Consider the following 14,808-nt stretch of genomic DNA (forward strand, 5'->3'; position numbering starts at 1 on the left):
TTGAGGGCTGCCTTGACTGCAAGAAGGCCTCTGGGGAATCAGATGGACCAAATATCCCCCTGACTGTAAGAGAACAGCTCCCCACATGCTGCGCCCTGCTCCTGTAAATAAATAAAACTGTGGCCTTGTTTACTCCAATGCGTGTGTCCGAGCGTTCTTTCAGCCCCAATCCTGACCGTCTGCTATGCAATAAAAACAATCCCCACCTTAAAACTTTAATCCTCCCAGATGGCGAATGCTAAACCTCATCCTCTCCCCCCAACTCAACAACTCCCCCACCCCGTTTGCTGAAAAACAGTCTTTATTGAACAACGCTAATTTGGGGGTGAATGCCTCCACTTTACTTGGAACATCTATACTTGTGTATACAGATTTTCAGATTTCAGGGGCTTTTGGGATTGCTGTAAGAACAAAAACTGGCATGCCAAAACAGTAAGAAGGTGGACTGGAAGTGAAAATATTTATACTCTGTTTTCTTGCCTCTGAGCAAATTACTGAGATAGCTAACAGATTAATTAATAACACATAATAAGAACATGCCTTAGAAGACAATAGAACTAAACATAAAACACATCATGAAAACAATTAAAACCAAAAGACCATAAGATGTAAAACAATACAAACAAATGGCAGGAAGAAGGAATTTCCCCCCTGTCTTAAGGGCCTCTCTTTCTTTTATTATAATCAGGATTTTTTTTTAGGCAGCAATTTTTGGGCTCATGTCCTTCCCCAAAATGTCAAGCTTCATTAAATGTCATACTATTGCTTCTCTACAAGTAAGCAAACCTTTGCTTCACTGTACCACTGAAGAACAGAATTATACACTACTTTTATCCCTTTGCATAAAGAAATTACTCTGAAAGTAGGCAGTTTGGCAAATGTTTAACTACCAAATTTTTGAGAAACATTTTAATAATTTTTCATCTTAATAAGTTACATACCACTGCTCCAGGGTCACCTTTTGGGCCCTGGAAGAAGCAGATTTTACAAAACATAAATAAAATCAGAAAGCCATCATCAGAAATAGTCAATAGAAATAGACAGACGGATAAGACAGCATAATTCTGAAGTACAATCAAACCATGCTCAAATGTTGCACTAAATCAGCATTCTGTACTGTTGCACAACACTTAGGGGTATCTCAGATGAATTTTCTAGCACAGAATGCAAACAAAATCATAAAGAGAAATCAATTCAGCAGCACTATCGTCAAAAGAGCTCTAGAGGGCCAGGGAGGTTACGTAAGTGCACTAGGTGACACAGCTTCCATATATGACCATATTTCCCAAGTTGTATAAAGTATCTGCAAGTTTGCCCTCCATACACATCACATCTGTTACTCTGAAGTAAAATACTAGGACATTGCTACTGTACTGAGCCATGGGTCAGAAATATGAACTGGTGCTTTCTTCTAGTACTAGCCTCAATCAATCAGCATTAAATATGTAGAGAAACTCCTCAAAATAATGCTTTGTGACAATCAGATAGCCTAATAAAAGTATCATTTGGTCCTGTTTGCTCACATTTGCTGATCTGTAGCAATGTGAACTGATCAGCAACTGACATTCCAAAATTGGAACTGTTGGAAACAGTAGGATGTTGAGAATATACGTTTCCCTTAATGCTCTCTGGAGCATTATATTTTCCTCTCTGGAAGATTTTTGCAGGGGGACAATACTCTATTTCTGTTCAAGTACCATACTTTCATAAATGTTATGACTCCAGGGATCACACCCTTGTTTTTGAAAAGTAAGCCAAGATATGGGCAAACTACTTTTAACATCTCCTTCTCATCAGATGTGTCTGGGACATTCATTGCATGTGTGGCTCCCCGATGGGGCAAGTTTGGATCACGTAAAAGTTTTGGATCACATAAATGGCATAGGGGGAGTCTGAAACATCACCCCCCTGTTGCCATGGTCCTGGTCTGAACTAGGTCACTACAGCACTTGTGAACTTGGCTCCCTGCAGCTGCCATGTGGAGGATGTACAATCTAATTTGGACCATAGATTCTAACTTCAGCTGAGTGTAGAACTATTGTTTTTAACATATTTGGGCTGTATTTTTATCTATATGTACTGTATGTATATGCTCTGACTTGATTAGTGTTTTTCAGATCACTGTATCTGGAAAGACTGCATGACTTTTGATGCAGATAATGTTTTTTGCATTTCTTGTAAAACTGGCTCTACAGAGGCTTTCCCTTGTCTCTGACCTGGAAACTGCAGATGGTGCAAAATGTAGCTGCTAGGGCCCTCACAGAGTCATCCTGGAGGTCCAATGTCCAGCCTATGCTGAGGGAGCTGCATTGGTTGCTGATCAGTTTCCGGATCAGGTTCAAGGTCTTGGTTCTTACCTTTAAAGCCATCCATAGCCTGGGCCCCACTTATCTGATGGACTGTTTATCTCCTTATGCCCCTTGCAGAGCTCTTTGCTCTGGGGGTAGGAATCTGCTTGTTGTCCCTGGTCCCCAGGAAGTACGCCTGGCCTCGACCAGGGCCAGGGCCTTTTCAGTCCAGGCCTCAACCTGATGGAGTGAACTCCTGGAAGAGCTGAAGGCTCTGTCAGAGCTGTCAATATTTCGCAGGGTCTGCAAAATGGAGCTCTTCTGCCAGGCCTTTGGTTGCATCTGAGCTAGGAAGAGTGGCTCCTTCCCTATACAGGTCTGGTAGGTATGTTTGGCCAGTTATTGCTGAATTTGCCTCCTGGAAGGCTGTTGGCTATATGAATGGGGGTTGCGGTGGGAATGGGGACATCCTGCAGATCACGTTTCTGCCGCTGTCTGGACTGTGTATATTGTTTTTATGTGGTGTTTTTTTTTAGATTTTTATGTAAACTGCCATGAGCTGGCTAGTACCAGGAGTTCCAGAGGTTCCTCTACATTAGTTTTGTGAATGTGATCTCCATTCAAGGAGTCAGACCATATTCGTTGATGTACATGTAACCTGACCAGAGGCTATATGAAAAGTATGGTCATGTTTTGAAATTCAGTTTACTGTACATTCAGGCCAATACACAGTATATAGTGCTGAAATACTTACAGGAGCTCCAGGTGGACCAGCAACATTGGCACCCCCCTGCAATGGGGAAAACACTGCATATGAATTCATGGAAAGTAGTCATTAACATAGAGTTTGGATTACAGGCTATTAAATACCTGTAGTTTATAGAGGCTGCTCATGCCATTTCTTTCATTGTATGGCACACCCTGAAAAGTGGGAAGGAAAAGAATAAAACATTAGAAGGGCTAAATCATCTCAATCTGGTTTGAGCAAGGACAGCTGCCAAACAGTTTGTGGCCACTCAATTGGTAGTCTGGTAGAGTTTCGTTTCCTTCTGTTTTGCAACTGCGTTTACAATTCTCCTCCAGGGTAATGGGTGATTGGGTTAAGTAATTACATGGCATTGGGAACAACAACACTGTGACACCCATAATACAGTGCAAATTATTTATTATTAATTATTATAATTATTTATTGTATGGTATATGTGTAATATAGCCAGGAGAGCCTAAGACTTTGGTTGCCAGGACTTTGGAGGTGATTTGCCATTGCTTGTCCCAATGGTATTCCTTGGAGGTCATCCTTCCAAGCAGGGCTGACCCAAGTTGGGTCACATGGTATGAAAATGCACGTGTACAAAATAATGTTAATAACATGGACTTAGGTGAACACCAAATTACAGGATTTAAAAAAATGGTTATTTATTTATAAATGGCAGATTGGTTTGCTCACTATTTAATTGGCTATCGAGTGGCACATAGCAATTTCAGTGAGAAAGGGAAAATTAGGATTCCCGTTGTGCTGTATGAGCACACACATGCATAAAAACTACTGACTGCATTGCCTTGTTTGTATGTATGGGGGAGGGGGAATAGACTTCAACTGCTCATCAACAGCTGAACTGTGCAATAAAAATCTGGGTCCCATCTCATGAGTGGCAGATAATGTGAGCTCAACTGGTAGGTACTTGAGCATCTACAAAGAAGTCAGTTCTACTGAAACCAGTGGAACATTTCCATTTAAACATTTGTCATGTCCAAATCATACAGTTCACTTACTGGTGGTCCAGGAGGTCCAGGTTTTCCAGGAACACCTTCATTTCCCTGCACCACAAGAGAAATCACATGCTGTGGATGCCTTTTTTGTGCAACATCATGTGATCACACTGATTTGAAATACAGAGGACCCTAGAGCTGGAAGAGCACCATTCATTTTAGTGAAAATTATACTCAGTGATGTCCTAAAGGTCACTCTATCCATTTGATAGCATCCAATAAAAACAGACAAAGTAAAATTATGCCACATTTGAATATTATATCTGAAAAGAACATTCTAACAGCTCCAATAATAGCACTTTGCTTTTATTTAGCGTACTTCAGAATGTTCAAGGCACTTCATATATCTTGTCACTGATACCCTTATTACAGATGTGTCTGAGGGTCATGCTAGACAAGACGTGGGGGATTCATAGTCAGATTTTCCCAGCATTCAAAAAAAGTAAATTGCAGCTGTATGGGGTCCCAGTTCCAATTGGGCTGTACAGGGAAGAGAGGGGAGGGATCAAATATCATAACTAATATGCTCCCCTGGGCTATTATTAGCCCTGGGACGGAACACGGATATATACTGCACACACCTACAATTTACATTTTAAAACACTGGGAAGGCATTGATCTCATAGGGTCTTTGTCTAGTCTGACCATCCAAATAGTGATTTGTGAAGGTGAATTCCAACTAGTGAATTCCTGACATAGATCACATTTGACATTAGCAGTAGCATATGTGGAAAGGGCCTAGGAGTCTTAGTAGGCCACTCACTGAACATGAGTCAACATTGTGACTCGGTGGCTAAAAAGGCGAATGGGATTTTGGGCTGTATCAAACAGAGTATCATGTCCAGATCACGGGAGGTGATGGTACCACTTTACACTGCTCTGGTTTGGCGTCACCTGGAGTACTGTATTCAATTTTGGGCACCCCAGTTGAAGAGGGATGTAGAGAAACTGGAGCGTGTCCAGAGGAGGGCAACAAAGATGGTGAGGGGTTTGGAGACCAAGACGTATGAAGAAAGGTTGGGGGAGCTTGGTCTGTTTAGCCTGGAGAGGAGAGGATTGCGTGGGGATTTGATAGCCATCTTCAAGTATTTAAAAGGCTGCCATATAAAGGATGGAGTGGAGTTTTTCTCTCTTGCCCCGGAGGGATGGACCAAAACCAATGGGATGAAATTAATTCAAAAGAAATTCCGTCTCAACATCCGGAGGAAGTTCCTGACAGTTAGAGTGGTGGAACAGACTTCCTCGGGAGGTGGTGGGTTCTCCATCTTTGGAAATTTTAAAACAGAAGCTGGATAGCCATCTGACAAAGAGGCTGATTCTGCGAAGGTTTAAGGGGGTGGCAGGTTACAGGGGATGAGCGATAGAGATGTGAGTGTCCTGCATAGTGCTGGGGGTTGGACTAGATGACTCCTGATGCCCCTTCCAACTCTATTATTCTGTGATTCCATGAATAAGGTGCATTCAATTGTTGTTGACTATCTTAGCCACTATGCTAACCATGCAGGACCATGAATTACAGCTACCAATTATTATTCTTTGGTTTGACAGATGGTGACACAAATAACATTTACTATGATTGTTGGGGTTATCTTACCCTCCCTTCCATGGCAATTTACAGAGTCTAATTGCTCGCAGCAGGCAGTTGTTTGGACAACTGCATGTAGACTATTCTGAGGACTCAGTAGTCTCAAAGTTATGAAAATAACTTCCAATTGTGGCTGTTTTGGCATGGGTGAATGCTGTGGAGGGGAAAACAAGAGCCTTCCTTCCCTTCAGTGTTGAATTGTGCTCCTATGCAGTATAAACATGCCTTTGCTGCAGCTGCTGTGTGAGTTCAGGGGAAGCATGCTGGGTCTAGGGAACCCCAACTCTCCAAAAATGTGATCTGTAGTTTAGCCCTCCGGTGAAGATAGCTCTCACTATTTATATTGTATATTCGAAGGTTTTATCAGCGACTGCTTCACAGTGGAACAAAGGAACTCATAAGGATGCGAAAGACTGGGAAGTTCTGTTGACAATTTTAAGGAATGTTTGTTCTCTAAACATTCAATTGCAGAACATTTTAATTTCTTGCAAAACAAAAACAAAAACAGTGGACCACCGTCAGTTCACCCTGACAAAAATACCCCTGAAGTATATCAAACAAAATTAGAAGATTCATTCTCTCCCCCCTCCCTTGAAATCAGTTGTGCTGATAGAGACTTATGCATAACATAGAACAGATTGTTGTGGCTGAATATTTCTGTTGCCTTGGGCTCCAACACCTAACGGTAAATTTCAGAACCACAGATGGGCTGAGGACACCTCAGGGATGCTCCCTCCTGTTCTGTGAACACTGAAACCTTCGGAAGACTCTGAAGTTGAAATTGCCGTGAGCCTATCTGCAGCACACTTAAATTATTCTATCAGCAAGAGCATACCTATTTTAAGGCCCAAATCTGTCTTTTTAAATATGGTCCAAATATTGTACTTGACTGTATTTAAAGCGATAATCTTTGAAGCAATAATCTTTCAGCAAGCAGGTGGGAATCAGAAGTAGTAGATAAAAAATGATTTCTGATTTCCTCTCAGAACTACCCAGTAAACAGAAATTGTGATCATGGGGGCTGGGGTAAAGCAATGATGGCGGAAAGTCTGACTAAATAGAATATGTACACCAGCCTCACAGAACAGAATATTTATGAGTTCAATAGGACAGACATGACTTCAATCACAACGGTGGCATGTGGGATTGTGATGCCTCTCTCCCTTATATACCCTTTGATCTTTGTTTGGATAGGCCTGCTCGTACTGGATACAACACCATTATAACATCCAAAGAGTTCCTTAGTGAAAGAAGCGTAGATGTCAATAGCCTGAAAGCAGATGCATTAGTTGAATGACACAGAGAGAAAAAGACTGATGTCTTTTTCCAGAGCTGTAAAGAATGGTATGGGTAGTGGTATGGGTTTAGAAGAATTTTGACAAGGTTAGAAAAGGCTATGGGATGTTTAAGTATTTTATGACATAACTATGCATGGCAAAATAGATGGATTTTTATTAGCGTAAATTCTCAGATTAGGGTTAGGGTTACCATAGGCATGGCTCCATTTTTATTGGTAGTGGGAGGGGAGGGGAAAAGAAAAGACTATGGAATGTTTAAGAATTTTATGACATATTTATGCATGTAAAAATAGATGGATTTATATTAGCCTAAATTCTCAGATTAGGGCTGAGCCATAGTCATGGCTCAATTTGTTGAGTTAGTAGGTTTATTGGTAGTCGTAGGGGTGGGGAAATTTTTGTGACATGGTTAGGAAAAGCTATGGGATGTTTAAGTATTTATGGACATTATTGTGATTGTAAAAATAGATGGATTTTCATTAGCATAAATTCTCTGATTAGGGTTAGGGTTAGCATAGGCATGGCTCCGTTTGCCAAGTTAGTAGGTTTATAGTAGGTTTATAGTCTTCTGGGCCAGATGAATTGCATCCAAGAGTACCAAATGAACTTGCAAATGTAAACTCTGAACCTCTGTCCATTCTTTTTGACATTTCTTGGAGAACAGGTGAGGTGTTAGATGATTGGAGGTGGGCAAATGTTGTCCCATCTTCAAGAAAGGGGAAAAAGAGGATCTGGGTAACTATGGACCTGTCAGCTTCACATCTGTAGCTGGCAAAATTTTGGAACAAATAATCACTCGGTCCTTGAGCAGCTGGAACTGAGAGCTGTGATTTCTAAGACTCAGCACGGGTTTTGCAAGAACAAATCATGTCAGACCAATCTTATCTCTTTTTTCGAGAAAGTGACTACCTTACTGGATCAGGGGAATGGTGTGGACATGGATTATCTGGATTTCAGTAAAGCATTTGATAAGGTTCCACATGATATTCTTGTTGACAAGTTGGTCAAATGTGGTATGGATCCTAATTCTATCAGGTGAATCGATAACTGGTTGACAGATCGTACCCAACGGGTACTTGTTAATGGTTCAGCATCCTCCTGGAGAAGAGTGACAAGTGGAGTTCCCCAGGGATCTGTCCTGGGGCCTGTGTTGTTCAACATATTTATAAATGATTTGGATGAGGGATTATAGAGGGCTAAACTGAATAAAATGAAGTTCAATAGGGATAAGTTCAATGAAGTTCACTGAAGTTCAATACAGATAATAGGGATGAAAAATGAAGTTCAATAGGGATAATAAGGATAAATTCTCAGGTTAGCAGAGACATGGCTCTATTTGCTAAGTTACTAATTTTATTGGTGGTGGTAGGGGAGGAAAAAAATTTGTGACATGATTAGGAAAGTCTACGGGATGTTTAAGTATTTGTGGACAGTATTCATAATGTAAAAATAGATGGGTTTCCATTAGCATACATTTTCAGTTTAGGATTAGAGTTAGGATAGGCATGGCTCCGTTTGGCGAGTTAGTAAATTTATTGGGAATGTTAAGGTTTGGAAAGAATCTTTGACAGGAAATGTTATGGGATGTATCATTATTTTTGGACATTATTGTGTATGTAAATGTTGATGGATTTATATTACCTTAAAATCTCAGATTAAGGTTAGGGTTAGCAGAGTTGAGCCTCTGTTAGTGGGTAATGGTAGGATTGGGGAAGAATTTGTGACATGGTTAGGATGGTCTTTGGGACGTTTAAATATTTTTTGACATATTTATGCATGTAAAAATAGATGGATTTATATTAACGTAGATTATCAGATTAGCGTAAATTAGGGTTAGGGTTAGCATAGGCATACCTCCATTTCTTGAGTTAGTATATTTGTTGTAGATGTTATGGTTGGGGAAGAATTTGTGACAAGGTTAGGAATGGTTATGGGATGTATCATAATTTTTCGACATTGTGCAAGTAAAAATCAATGGAATTATATTAGCATAAATTCTCATATTCGAGTTAGGGTTAGCATAGACATGGCTCCGATTGTTGAGTTAGTAGGGTTATTGGTAGTGGTAGGGGAGGAGAATAATTTGTGACATGGTTGATAAGGCTATAGGATGTATCATTATTTTGGATATTATTGTGCATGTAAAAATAGATGGATTTACAATACCGTATATTTTTATATTAGGATTAGGGTTACCAGAGTTGAGGCTCCATTAGGGGAATTATTAGGTTTATTGTTAATGGTAGGGTTGGGGAAGAATTTATGACATGGTTTGACCTAACTATACGTGTAAAAATAGATGGATCTATATTAGCAAAAATTCTCAGATTAGTATTAGGATAGGTATGTCTCCATAGGTTTCTTTGTAGTGGTAGGGGAGGGGAAGAAGTTGTGACATAGTTAGGAAAGGCTATGTGATGTTTAAGAATTTTTTTGACATAACTATGCATGTAAAAATAGATGGATTTTTATTAGCGTAAATTCTCATGTTAGGGTTAGGCTTAGCATAGGAATTGGTGAGTTAGTTGGTTTATTTGTGATGTTAGGGTTGGGGAAGAATTTGTGACATGGTTAGGAATGGTTATGGGATGTATCATTATTTTTCGACATTATAGATGGAATTATATTAGCATAAATTTTCAGAATCGGGTTAGGGTTAGGATAGACATGTCTCTATTTTTTGAGTTTATAGGTAGGGGAGGAGAAGAATTTGTGACATTGTTAGGAAAGGCTATGGGATATATCATTATTTTTGGTCATTACTGCCCATGTAAAAATAGATGGATTTTTATTAGCATATATTCTCAGATTAGGGTTAGGGTTAGCATAGTTGAGGCTCTGTTTGGGGGGTTAGTAGGTTTATTGGTAGTGGTAGTGAAGGAGAACAATTTGTGATACAGTGACTATGGGATGTTTAAGTATTTTTTGACGTAAGTATTCTTGGAAAACATCTAGATATTTAACTATACCTTTTCGCCCTTTGTTCCTGGTGAACCTGGATGTCCAGGTCTTCCTATTGCTCCCTGAAAAACATAAAATTGATTCACATTAAAAAGAAACTTTAAAATTCAAATTTGGATGCTAAAAGTTTGGCAGTTAAACTGTATTACAATTGTTAGTTAACCTTTTACCTATTATACAAATATTATATGGGGTGAAACTTTTACTAAAATATGGTTGGAGAAAGTCTTTTTTTTCCTGAATGCAACTTCCTTCTCATTTTGAATGCCAGCCTCCATGTGAAACCTGGGGTTCCCGCAGAAATTTCAGTTCATCTTCAGACTACAGAGATCAGTTCCTCTGCAGAAAATGGATGATTTTTCTTCGGGAAGGTACTCAATGGCACAGTACCCTATAAAGGTCCCTGTCCTCCCTGGGCTCCACCCCCAAATTTCTAAGAGTTTTCTGACTTGGATTTGACAAACTCACCCTCTGACAGTGGTAGGGTTTCCAGGTCCATTGGCGCTGCCAGCAGGGTGTGGAGGGTTCTTCCTGGGACTGGGGAGGAACACTGCAACATGCTGGAAGTGATGTCTGTATGTCATAGACACTGGGGGTAATCTGCTGTATTTTGGGCAAAGCTCTATGTTAGAATTACTTTCTAACCATACAGTTTTCCCCCAAATCAGAGCATCATGCCCTGATGATCCTGGCATGCTGACATCACTTCCAGGTGATGTCAGCAAGTTGCAGTGCTCTTCTGGTTTGGGAAGAGTTATAAGGGGGGCAAAGTATACTTGGACATCGGGGGAGCCCCACCTGGACCAGGGGACCTGGCAACCTTATTTGTAAGGTGCCTCTAGCAACTTTATCCTCACATTTGTACTATAGCTGCTGATATAACTGACATATCTAAATGCTGCTTATTATAATTGGTCAAGAACAATGGATGTAATAATTATTTTTCTAGAAATGGAATGTGGAGAGTTATTTATTCTTCGTTTATCTTTCTCCAGGCCTGCAGAATTTAGCTTGGTTATACAATTAAAAAGCTTTAATGTCTATGGTCATTCACATTGATCAGTGTGGCAAATACTTACTCCAGACATTGTTGGTGCAATCCTAAGCAGAGTTATACCCTTTGAAGGCCACTGGATTTAGAAGTTCATAACTCTGCTTAGGAATGCACTGTCAGTCACTGTGATGCTGCTTTCTACTCATACAGAGTTCCTGTCACCCTCTGAAAACTCTCTTTCAGGTTCTGTGTTATCAGTAGATCAGGATGTCACAAACTGCCCTTCTTGGTCTCTTTGGAAATATACAGAGAGCCATGGCCACTTCACACCTCTCTCACATTCTTAGAGACATCCACATGCAGGGTTGCCTGGCTCACTTTAATAATAAGCTCTCACTAACGCAGTGGTATTGGGGTTCATTGTGCAGTCAGTTTTGCAGTCAATCACTGCCACTATATGTTCATATCCTATAATTTATGTAGATAAACTGAGATACTGAACTATGTGTGTGTGTGTGTGTGTGTGTGTGTGCGCATGCGTGCGTGCGTGCATGCAGCCCACAGGATTAATCAAAAGAAGAAAACTTTTGCACAGTCCCACTTAGTCAGGAATCTCACCCTCTACTCCTAAGCTGCCAGCTTCTGCTACGGTCAGTTTTAATGGCTGCTTTCCAAGTCCTCCACTCCCAACATCCCATCAGCGGTCACTGGCTGCTCTTAGAGAGAGGTGGAACTAGTCTGTCCATCACAAGCACTACCTTTATATGTGGCATGTTTTTTAGACTAGGCCTCAGTGACCTAACAATCCAAGCAGAATACATTGGCCTTGTGATGCAGCCTGCCAGGTCCTTTCAAAACTACCATAGACCCCCTTTTAGTGTCCCAAACAAAAACAAAAAACAGAACTTTAGCAAGTTCCTGGAAATAAATTCCTTCCTAAATCGAGTTATTCCAGTCTGAGCCTCTCCATAGGACTGCCCTGTTCAAGGCTCAAAACCTGTTGAGGCTGAACTGAATCATGCCTTATGTCCTGGCTTATTTCTTCTCATCCCATTTTTATCAAGAATAGGGCATACCCAAGGATTTTTAGCATTATGGATATCAAATTACTTTGCTGCACCCTTCTGCAGAGTGGATAATCTACCCCCTGCACCACAGGGAAGCCACTGCTCACCTTCCCCGCCCCTTGTGGTGAGGTGGGAAGCTGACGCCACTTTCCTTGCCTCCCCCCCCTAGTGCAAGGCAATGCAAGGCAGGATGAGACTGGAAGCCACCACGTGCCCTCTCTCTCCTATATTTTGGCATCCTCCATGTCCCCCACCATGACATGGCACAACTCAAAGCCACTGACTGTCCTCTTTGCTCCTTGCACCATGATGGAAGTACAATGAGGCAGGAAGCTGTTACCTGTCCTCTTTGCCCCTGAGGAGTGAAACTGCCACCTGCTCTCTTTGTCCCCTGCAGCAAGACAAGACAGGAAGTAGCTGCTCAACCTCATCATCCCTCTGCACCACATCATGGTGAGGTGGGAAGCCACTGCCTTGCTCTCCTTGTTCCTGCACTGTGGGAGAGGGGAAAAGCAGGCTCTTTGCAGGCTGTTCACTAGAGGCAGGAGTACCACCTAGATCTCCTACTTGCTGTGGCAGCCCCAAGGCCACAGGTGGGCAGATGGGGAGACAGGGCCTGTAGAGATCTCTCGATCTCTGGAACCAAGGTGCACCTAGTGGATGTACTAGTTCTGGTCAAGGAAGAAAACTGAGACACTGCACACTTACATGAAATAAGTGTAAGTGCAGTACAAATTCTGGTGCAGTCAAGTGGTTCCTTTAGAACTGGCAAATGGCTCTCTTACAAAATGACTTAACTTGAACGATTGTTAGCATGTTTAAGAGGAATTAGGTTTTTATTTGTAACATTTCAGTGATTTGGGCAAAATGAATAATTCTGTTGGATACAATTCACAACTCTTTGAATACACAGTTAAAGGATAACGCTGCCATATGTGGACTATAGTCTGTGTTTTTCTTAACTTAATATCATAATTACATATTTCCTCTTCCCCCACAGTGACCCACTGTGTCCGGTGCTTGAGAAAGGAGATCAGCCCCTGAAGGGCTATTCCACATGTGGTTCCCAATCTAGTAAATTAGATCCATGGAAGCCTGCTTCTGCATACAGATATCAGGGCTGCCATTTAAGACTTTAAATTGGTATAGATGGTCCTCATAAACTTCAGTATAACCCCTTTTTATGTAACCAATGGATGGGAAGCATTCCACCAAGCACTTAATGATGCCAGCCATTTCAGCCAGGGACCTATTCAGTTCTTATTGGCAAACATGGTAGAGAGAAAGTTCTGGGGAAAGAGTCTTTCCGTCAGTGGATTCATCAGTACAGGAAACATCATACACTTACAGAAGATCCGGGAGGCCCCGCAACACCAGGAAGTCCTGGAATACCCTGAAGACCCTAAAATGAAAAGGAGAAGAAAAATATTTCTCTGTGAAATAAATCAAGACGTTTGAGAGGGTTACTTATTGTTTATACCAGTGCCCTATTTAATATCCTGTAAAAACTTGGACTGATGTTAAAATCCACACAGTAGGAAATAGGAACGTAGGGCTTTTTAATAGCCCCAGTAGTTTGTAGTGATTAGCGATAGGACTAGGCAAGGGGAACACAAATTTCAATCCATGCAAAAGTCACTGGTTGCCCTTGGGCTGATCATTCTCAGTCTAATATGCCTCCTGAGGTTAATGTAAGGAGGAGAGAGCTATCTATACTACCTGGAGCCCCTTAGAGAAGAGCAGGATAAAATGTAATGAAGAGTTAACTGTATACATAATACATGGATCACTCCATGTTGACTTACTACAGAACTGCCTACCTTCCCTCCTGGGCTGACATTTGCATTTTTACAATACTCTTTGTTTAAAGTCTCGGCTTAAGAACCTGATGTATTAAATTTATCTTCATTAAAGACAGATGATTTACTTTAAAACAGATTACATTTAGTAATCAACGGTGTTATTGACACATCCTTTCAATATGATTTAATCTTTTGATTTGGTAACTCTGCTGCAGCAGACATCTGCATAAGGTTTCAAAATGTGCAATGCTAAGCATGACATTACATGAGGGGGTTCTTTCCCCACAGGATTTTTAAAAGCAAGGGAAGCACAGGCACAGCAGCACGGAAGGGGAGGGTCCTTCTCCCACATACTATTTTCATAGAGCCACTTTAAGCTGCTTGTCACCATTGGAACAAGCAGGAAAACAAATGTGTTGTTCTGCCCTAAGTTATATCTTTCCCATTGATATGATGACTTTTTAGGTCACACAATAAATGCCTCTGACTTGATGAGTTGTAATGGCTTACAGATTAATTGCCCCCCCCCTTCAGCAATGGAGAACTATTCACACACACTTTTTGATGATGCCTAACCACTGCTGCAGTAGGACACTGCTTGTTAGCTTCTTGAGTTTTTTTTTAAAGAAAAAAAGGAATAAAGAGTAGATTTCCTTTACAATACATAATGGAGATAGTGCACCCATATCCATTGATCATAAATCTATTTTATGTTCTGCAACGTCACTTTCCTACCTATCCACCAGCAAGATTCATTTGAATAACTACAGATTGAATTTCATCAGAGATGAATAACGAAGAAAGCTGAATGCAGCTTTCACTAGTCACATTGCTAGGTTTCAGAACTCAATTTGGAAATAACACATTCAAAGCTTTTTTAAAAAAAACCCTTTGAATCTTGCATATACTTGTAAATAGGCCTCGGATAATGTTGATCTGACTTGCCATTTCCTGTTGGTAAGGCCTTCGGACGTTACAAAGGCCACCAGGCAAAATGGACTTCCACACAACCCATTAAACGTTCCCTGACATAGCTTGATTAT

General features: G+C 40.9%; 1 protein-coding gene across 3 annotated transcripts in view; it reads right to left on the reverse strand.

The window, feature by feature from the left end:
* COL19A1 (collagen type XIX alpha 1 chain) overlaps nt 1–14,808 on the reverse strand; it is a 255,136-nt gene that overhangs the window by 35,487 nt on the left and 204,841 nt on the right. For all 3 annotated transcript variants that reach the window (XM_077307567.1, XM_077307559.1, XM_077307577.1), the window contains 6 exons: nt 13,312–13,365; nt 9,911–9,964; nt 4,062–4,106; nt 3,159–3,209; nt 3,043–3,078; nt 942–968 (listed from right to left, as the gene is read on the reverse strand). In XM_077307567.1, the coding sequence (XP_077163682.1) occupies nt 942–968; nt 3,043–3,078; nt 3,159–3,209; nt 4,062–4,106; nt 9,911–9,964; nt 13,312–13,365 (267 nt within the window). The remainder of the gene's footprint in view (nt 1–941; nt 969–3,042; nt 3,079–3,158; nt 3,210–4,061; nt 4,107–9,910; nt 9,965–13,311; nt 13,366–14,808) is intronic.

Source organism: Paroedura picta, chromosome 1 (assembly GCF_049243985.1).
Source record: "Paroedura picta isolate Pp20150507F chromosome 1, Ppicta_v3.0, whole genome shotgun sequence".
NCBI lineage: Eukaryota > Metazoa > Chordata > Lepidosauria > Squamata > Gekkonidae > Paroedura > Paroedura picta.